Source organism: Sceloporus occidentalis, unplaced genomic scaffold, assembly GCF_023333645.1.
Source record: "Sceloporus occidentalis isolate IW3139 unplaced genomic scaffold, rSceOcc1.0.p SCAF_111, whole genome shotgun sequence".
Taxonomy (NCBI): domain Eukaryota; kingdom Metazoa; phylum Chordata; class Lepidosauria; order Squamata; family Phrynosomatidae; genus Sceloporus; species Sceloporus occidentalis.
In genome coordinates this window covers 1,873,680-1,882,851 of record NW_028317091.1, presented here as the reverse complement: position 1 = coordinate 1,882,851, position 9,172 = coordinate 1,873,680, and the positions used below count along the sequence as shown (strand labels likewise).

At 44.2% G+C, this 9,172-nt stretch overlaps 1 protein-coding gene across 1 annotated transcript in view; it reads right to left on the bottom strand.

The window, feature by feature from the left end:
* Positions 1 to 2,448: 2,448 nt before the first annotated feature.
* The window catches only part of LOC149283133 (potassium channel subfamily K member 3-like), a 31,578-nt gene continuing 24,854 nt past the window's right edge, over positions 2,449 to 9,172 (bottom strand). The window contains exon 2 of the mRNA XM_089497972.1: positions 2,449 to 3,302. Within this exon, the coding sequence (XP_089354098.1) occupies positions 2,449 to 3,302 (854 nt within the window). The remainder of the gene's footprint in view (positions 3,303 to 9,172) is intronic.

The window sequence follows — 9,172 nt, the reverse complement described above, 5'->3', positions numbered from 1 at the left end:
CATGGTATTTTACATAGAATCGAGTGTATTGGGAGGTATGACTTGTATGGAATGAAGCCCTTCACAAGGTCTTCAATGCAAAGATCATAGAAGCACAGCTGGGAAGCCTCAGGGGCTTTGGGTGAACGGGCAGATTCTCTGAGCTTTTACCCCAGTCTCTGAGTGATTGGGAGCATTTTTATAGTTTTTACCGCATTATCTGGTTGAATGGGCAGATTTTCAGAGTTTTTACCCCAGTCTCTGAGTGAATGGGCAGATATTGAGAGTTTTTACCCCGGTCTGTGGTTGAACGGGCGCTCTTGTCCTTCTGTACCAGTCTGTGTTGACACGCGTTAATCATTTTTAATTGTCTCGTCCTTTATTGAAACAGCGCTACGGAATCTGCTGGCGCTATATAAACAAATGGAATTATTTCTATAGCCTCTCCCTGATGGCACACGGTATAGACTTCTCCCGGCTAAACGCCATTAATACCCCGGCACCTTTTTAATGTAAATTGTTATCACGTAAATGTGTAGCCAGTCCCTCCAACACACAAACAATTTAGGGAAGACGTAAAACAGACAGGAAAGAAAATCCTTTGTAGTCTGTTCCTTGCTTATTTTTCAGCGACAAAGTCCACAAGGGCCAAGAATGGGCCAAAAGGCGGTGTCCCGTGGGCATTTGTTTTAGTTAACCAGTTATGGTGCAGATACTAATTAATTATAATTAAAGAAGCGAGAGAAACAATCAAATTGAACAATACACCTGATACAGAATACACCGAGATGCACGGCCCCAATCAGCCCCACTCGGCCCGTCTAGTCTGCCCGTTTCTCCTGCTGTAAAGACTCAAACCGTAATCAGTCGTTGGTCTCGTCTTAGATTCAGGAGCCGTATGTCTATCCCGCGCATGTTTAATACCCTCACTGTATTACCCTCTACCACCTCTGCTGGGAGGGTGTTCCACTTATCTACCACCCTCTCAGTAACAAGACTATGGTGGCTGATAGTGCTCAGAGGACATCTATGTTCCTCAGCGAGGTCCCAGGGGTTACTTGGCATTAGAAAGACTTGTCCGTTACCGTTCTGGAGACTCCAGAGTCCCAGATTCTGGTTCTTAAGCCTGTAGAGTCAGCTCAAAGAATTACAGAAGATACGTTCTCCTCCCATTAGGAGCCAAATAATATTTTCAAGTAACTGCCTTTGGTTTTTAAAGGCTATGCGCTGCAGCTTCTACCAAAACGTCACAAACTTTAGAACTTTACATCCAGCGTAAATCTCTTGGAGATACTTGGTTTAAAAGGAAGGGGCTATTTCACTTCATGGACACCGACATATGCGTCTCAAAGAAGGAAAGAACCATCATTATCTGATCAATTTCTGGTCCTGAAGTCCCCAACCCTTACAAAGCCTGCTTGGACCAATCAGCAACAATTAGCAGCCAAACAATAGCAGAGAGGTAACTTAATGGGGAGGAATAATGCTGCAGATCCTGAGAACAGGAAGTTAAGATGGCAGCTCCCATGGGATACCCATATGAGGGGTTTCCAATCTAGTTCATGACCATGAAGTACCAATGATATAGAAACTTGGCTGAAAGTCTAGTCTGTGAGCGAGATGTGGAAGGATAGAGGAGGAGGATAAGGAGAGAGAGAGAGAGAGGTGAAGTTAGAGAGAAGGGAGAGTTTGGGAGTGGAGAGAGACAGATGCTCCTCAACATTTCAAGTGTCCAGATCGGGCGACGCTTGTGTTGGTGGATGTGGCAAGAGGTTTGGAGGGGCAGGACCGGCCTCAGAAGTGGGTGAGGTTGTATCGGAAGTGGGTGGAGCCAGAGGTGTGGCTTGCCCCGCCCACCTTTCCCGAATAGCCATTATACCCCAATAATGGTTCAGAATTCCATTTTTTGCTCCCGCTTCATACATTCAGAAGGATTTTTCTTGTGTCAGGAAAAAGCATTTTGCGAAAGACGTACAAACAAATAAAAGAGTTCGAAACGAATTCGCTATTAAAACAATTTATAATAGAAAAATAAATTAGCACTGGAATTCAGTGATTATTTGCATAATATCGAACATCTTGATATGACGTTATCGCTATTCATGCTATGACGGGGACTGGGTGAAGGGTCCCTGAAGATGTTCCTCCTGAAAAGCCCCAATACTCAACGCTAGAAATATGGAAAATTCCGTTTTTTTTGTTTTTACGCGGCGTGCTACGGCAGACCATCTGTAAAGCACGACAATAGCGGTATCCTCTATTTAACACATTTGGTTAAAGCCTTTGAAGAAGAAGAGTACATAGACATATAAATCATGGGTCATACTCAACGATATGCAGTCTTTGTGGAACATTCCCATACAAACTATTCATATATATACAGTAGTTTTGTTAATATAACACTTTGACGTCAGTGGATCGGTACCAAAGTCTCCAATTTTGGACAATTTTTTTTTTGTTTCGCCTTGATCAGACAGAGCTCCGACGTTTCATGAGTCCTCTGAAGGCCGAGAGACTATGAAGTCCCGTAGACACCGAGCTAATGGCTGAATGTTGGCTGTTACATATACATCCGTTGGGAGAGGTGCCCATATATCTACCCGGAGAGGGGTGGTTCTGCTCGACGCATGTATCCGAGGTGGACAGGTCCCGCGGTATTATCATGGGGATGGAGTATTGTAATTTTTCCCTGCTTTTGTACCACAAGCAAGAGCACATGGACTGAAAGTGAAGAACCTCGGCGTATACGTTACGAAACCCACCCGTCGCCGAGCTCGCGTCGTTCATGTGGATACTAGAGTGCCCGTTCCTGGTAAGCAGAGCTCGATGTTCAGCATCTCTCTTTTCGTCTTCGGCGTTCATCGTCATGAAGCGTAGAACCACCAGGTTCAGAAAAGCCCCTATGACCGTGAGGCCCGTTAATATGTACACAAAGCTAAAGGCAACGTACTGCGGCTTCGTTTGGAGAGCCGCGTCCTTCTGGAGGGCGACGTAGTCACCGAACCCGATGGTGGTCAAAGTGATGAAGCAGTAGTAATAGGCATGGAAAAAGCTCCATTGCTCATAGTACGAAAAAGCAGCGGCTCCTATGCACAAGGTGCTTATGCACGAGAAGAACCCGATGATGACCATGTTGGCCATGGATACTTCAGTCCGTCTCATGCCAAGGCACTTCTTAATGCGATGGAGAAGATACTTGACAAGGGTGTTGATCCTCTCGCCCAAGCTCTGGAACATGACCAGCGTCAGTGGGATTCCCAGGAGAGCGTAAAACATGCAGAAGACCTTCCCACCATCCGTGCTCGGGGCGGCATGTCCATATCCTGGGAGAACAAGCAAAATCACATGTTAAACAATGAATAATGTAAGACCATACATCATAAAACCTAGAAGGATGAGATGTCCTCGCTGGTTCTTCCGGACCTTCCTTCCTTTATGTCAACCCGACCTGCCCAGCAATTCAACTGCTTTATTAGAGAGCTTAATCTCAATCGCACAATGGCACAAACTCTATCTAACATTGTCCCTTATCCTTCCCAACGATAAAAACGCAGCTGCTTGCTAAGTGATCGACTTGCCTACCTCGTATCTCCTAACATATTTATGCAACTGAGTGGGGCATTCAGAAGAAGAATGGGGTTTATTTACCCCGTTTAATTTATAAAGCCGTCTCCTGCTGTTTCTATACACATTATCGGGGCTTTTAGGGCTGTAGAACCCTGCGAGACCCTCATACCCAGCAAACATTCTGACCTCCTAGAAAAGAGGGGCATCGGGGGAGGGAAGAGGGGCATCAGGTGAAGAAAGAGTGGCACCAGGCAAAGAAAGAAGGGCATCAGGTGAAGAAAAAGGGGGATCAGGTGAAGAAAGAGGGGCATCAGGTGAAGAAAGAGGGGCACAGAAGAGGAAAGACAATATATTTTTTTTGATTGACTTCAACTTGAAGCCTGCATCTTTGGAGCAAATGCTTTAACGATACATTATATTTAACCCATTGTGATGTCAAAATTAAGGTAAATTAAGGTGATTTAGCATTAAACGAAGCAAATGTCCTCTTGGCAGCAGAAGATAGGACCTTGCTGAGCACGTTGAGGATGAAACATCACAAACCCTTTTTCCATTTTGATGAATTGTCTGTCCGCGTTGGATCATTAATGCTTTTTTTGCCGAATATGGCGGGGACAGTGAAGGAGAGAGATTTGAAAGGGAAATTATTCCGCACATAAGAGCAGCTTAAATACTTTTAATTAATTTGAAGCTTTTCCAAGTGAAATGATTTATTATGTACACAGTTTTGACTGTCTGGGATATATATATATATACACACGAGGGAGGGGTGACCGGACGCTGTGTCCAAAAGGGACAAACTCATTTGCCGCATTGAGAAACCCGCCCAGTGCAGACTAATGTACTTAATGGTATACTCCGCCTCCCAGCAGAGGTGGTAGAGGGTAATACAGTGAGGGTATTAAACATGCATGGGATAGACATACGGCTCCTGAATCTAAGACGAGACCAACGACTGATTAAGGTTTGAGTCTTTACAGCGGGAGAAACGGGCCGATGAGACGAGGGCCGGATGGGGCACAGTATGGAGACAGCCCTCGTTACATTTTCTGAAATCGAACAGCAGCTGAACTGTCTTTACCCCGAGAGGCCTCCAGTTCTGGAATGCAGAGAGCTGGAAAGATCTCCACGGAATCAGAACGGCGCATGATGTACAAAGAGAACCGAGACCAACCTGACAAAGTACTAAAGATAACGAGCCGGGTGATGAATCTCAGCCTTCATGATAGTATAATAAATAGACATGGAATACGATAAAAGCCCCCAAAAAACATAAAATAAGAAAATGACACTTTATACTTGTAACATAAGGGTGATAGATAAGTGGAATAGCATTCCAGCAGAAGTGGTAGAGGCTAATACCGTGAGGGAATTAAAACGTGCATGGGGTAGACATAAGGCTCCTGAATCTAAGACGAGGCACCCTAACGATCCTACCGGCACCCTTAAACCAAATTAAAATCACGTCCAATATAAATTTTAAATGAAAGATTAGTAAAAATTCACGATAAATGTCTGGCTGTTGTTTCCCAAATTCTACATTTTTTGGGAGTAAAAGTAACAGCGGAATCTCTTTACAAAATATACTTTTAAACAAATTACAATTCTTAAAGTTTTAAGTCAACAGATGTGGCAACCTCCCCTGGTCACGATAACATGATTTTTTTATTCTGCGGGAACGTTCAATAGCTTGTGTCCGCATCAAACAAGTTTCTGATACAGGTTCCATTATAGAACAAACCTTTCCATGAATATCTCCGTCTTGGCTCCACTCGTGGAAGGACACTCGGTCCAGAAAACCAGCAAAGCACACGTTTTGGCCTCTCCAGTGCTTCTTCAGATTCCTACATCTCTTGGGTCTGCCTACGGACCATCATGAGCGATTCCTGAGACACAGGCCAAGCTACGTGTATACCAGCCACATCAGGCCACCCAGACATTATGAGTTCTATAACCCAAGAATTCTCCCCAGCTCCCTACCAAATAATTTCGTCTCCATGCAAGCCCACCCAGCACTACCGTAGTTCTTGTTCTAGATATTGCCTTTGTTCTTTATGATACCGTTCATCCAATGTTCCTATCCCTTAGCTTGGACTTCCTACTGCCAACCTTTCGCTGACCTTGTTGTTGGCCGCCGCAAACAACCTGTGGACAGTGGGGGAAAAATGGTTGTCTCGTTCTTATCTCACATTTTCCATGTGTGGCCCGAAGGTTGCACAAACCTGGGATCTTCAACCCACTTCCTATGGTAAAGACTTGCCTTATCTACCCCAAGGACCAGGCTGCTGGTGGTTTGGTGGCCATGGCACTTGTTACATCAGTGCAACCAGCAGCTGGATATGGGTGGCCGCACGTTACTTTTTTCTGCTTGCGTCATGAGGTCTACAAGGTGATATTGGCCTGCAGCCCATTGTTCATTTTCCTGGTGGCCAGTCTGGGCCTGTCTACCAACTCTGTCCCAGTGGAGATCTCTATATCCAAATGGTGTTTCCTTATCCCCGGGACACCAGCTTTAGCTGCGCCCAAAAAAATGGGCTTTCCGGTCGTGGTGGACATATGTGATATGTTCATGGAGCTAACGGTCTGTATCTAGAGTCTGGGAGATCTTCTATCAACTGGAGAAATACCAACTATATAAACACGTGGACGAAACCCAAAGAAAAATATAGTCACCACCTGTTGGACGTAACCTGCCCATTTTCCAGTTGTAAAATATTGACATCACATGAAAGACATTTTTTTCTTCAAAGAGAGAGAACCAGCGAGAATGGCCGTCTCCTGGACGCACATCTAAGAACGCCGAGGAGAGAAATCATAATTCCACACATCACGGAGAATCTGCAAATTCTAATTTTATTTCAGCGTCTTGTCAAGTCCGTGTAATCATGACCACTGGAGTAAAAACATTGGACTAAGTCATGGAAAATCGCAGAAATCCGAGCTGAGAGTTCACGCAGATAAAAATTGGCCATCTTCCCTCTGCGTTGGACACCTTCCAGACTCGCCTCTTCTTAGTACTCCTTCCAGTTCCCTTTTTCTCCCCTTTATTTTCATGCTTTTCAAAGGTTTCGAGGAGAGATCGTTGAGGTGGGCTTCAACATCCCAGCCAAGTCCATCGCAATTTTGTTGAAAGTATCTTTCAATAAGACGTTTAAATTATTCCGTTAAAACCTTTTATGCGTGATAACACACATTTTTGGAACGCTCATCGTGTCAATGTCCGTCTGTTTTCTGATGTTTCTTCTGAAATTTCAAATGTTTCGGGCAAGATCGGCAATATTAACGTTTGGTATGGCATTCTAATATTTTAGATGGCCAATCCAGACAAATGTGTTTCACGGGTTGGGGCTTTGAGCCCTATTGCTGGGTATTTGGGTCACTGGGTGGGGTATTTAGAAGAAGAACGGGGTTTAATTTACCCCACTAAATTTATAAAGCCACTCCCTGCTGTTTCTATACACATTATCGGGGCTTTTTGGGGCTGTAGAACCCTGCGATACCCTCATACCCAGCAAACATTCTGACCTCCTAGAGAAGAGGGGCATCAGAGGAGGGGGCGGAAAAAGGGGGCACAGGGAAGGGAAAAGGGGCATCGGGGAGGAAAGAGGAGTATCAAAGGAGAAATGTGGTACACTTGGAAAGAAAGATGGCATCAGGGGAGGAGAGAACGGCACTGGAATTCACGAGAGGGAATGACCAAACTGAACAGGGGCACTTGACAGGTAGGGTATTGCAGCCCCCCCAGTAATACCCCTGGTCACAAATATGCACTATAGAATTTACGTGAAACCCCATCAGTTCATATTGGTACGGTCTGTGTATCAGGTAACTTGGAGGCTCTGGAAACTGTATCACCCATCGTCGAGATGAGGGACGTTACAAAGAAACCTAAAAAGCTGGGGTAAAGCCCTGCCCCCTCGGAACGCCTCTAACCCCCTACTAGAAAAGCGTCCCTCTTCGGCCTTTCGAGATTCCGGGAAGAACGTGGATATTTTCAGGTGTGACATAGAACCGCGTCGCGGAGACAGGTGGCATCCGCTGTTAAAGTAGAAGTATCATGGAGTCCGGAGCCGAGGATGGCTTCCCGCTCTCCCGTAATGATGCTGTGGGGTCGTTATCTTATCCATGAAGCCATAATCTTTTTCTCTATATCGTATAACATGATTAAAGCGCTTACAGATGCAATTTCCCCGCCGCGCCGCCCGCCGTAATGCTTCTCTATTACAGATACGGGTTAGGAGAGCGGAGATTGCATTATCTCTGACGATGATTCCAGATGCAGAATATTTACTGACTAAACGGCATTTCCATGGGTTATTCATACAAGAAATACGACGTCCGCTTGGGACTCTATATCTCAGGAACTGTATGAGACCGCCGCCGTGACCGTCAGCCTTCTTGGTTAGCGGGTATTTTAAAGCCAAGCTCCCGCCAACATTTTTATTCCCGTGTCAGATTCAAAATACATTTTTTTTAAATATTCCACCGTTTTCATTTTCAGTTTTTACCCCAAAATATGTTTTCAGGCAGCTGCATAACAGCCGTTTGTATGATTTTCGCTCTGTTACCTGGGCCCCGATCTACTAACACCCCGACTCCTCATCATACTGCCTGTGGAGGAACAGTAGAAGGACTTGGTCTTAGTCACTCAGTTGGACATAATATGAAGTTATATATTGAGCAGAGGTTTGGAGCCCCGGGAAATTTGTGTGGATTTTATTGATATCCCACATTTTTTTTCATGCAGGGAATATATCGGAATGGATAAAGCAATTAAAAAAAAAATGTGGCTTTATGGGTTAATTTTTAAGAAATAATGAAACAAACCAGAAATTAGTGTTTTCCTATCATAATAATAATAATTATAATACGTTATATATTTATATATTTCTGCAGCTTAACACAAAATGAATGGGGAATAAATTCAATTTCTAGTATTAGTTAGAAAAATTCCGAGTTAGAATCATAGAAACACAGAGCCCGCTGGCAGGTCGGCCCCATCCGGCCCCCGTCTAGACGCTTATTTTTCCTGCTGTAAAGACTCAAACCTTAATCAGTCGTTGGTCTCGTCTTAGATTCAAGAGCCGTATGCCTATCCCATGCATGTTTAAATCCTTCACTGTATTACCCTCTACCACTTCTACTGGGAGGCTGTTCCACTTACCTACCACCCCCTCAGTAAAGTTAGCGCAGATATGTGGACAAAAGCTCTGTTTAACTCACAAAATTTATTTTAAGCATTATCTGTCCCTTTTAAGGCACTATTTTAACAAATAAAAACTAACAGTGTGGGACAGAGTGCTTCGCGGTCTATAAATATTTGCTTTGTCCAGCTTTTAAACCCCATTAAAACTCTTGAAAGTGATAATTGGACAATGTGGGGCTGATAAATGGCTTTTTTTCTACAGGATGAAATATATGGTGTTTGTTTTAATGACTCTCTCTTGTATGTCTGATTTAGATGTCTTCAGTAGATTAAAACTCGTGAGTACGTTAAAGATCAACAACGTGACTTCCGTGCATTAATCAACGTCACAAAAGCCAGCTTTCTGTTCTTCTTTTTTAGGACAGGACGTTTCACGTCATCGTGATCCGCGTTCTTCACACAAAGCTCCACTTTTCAGTA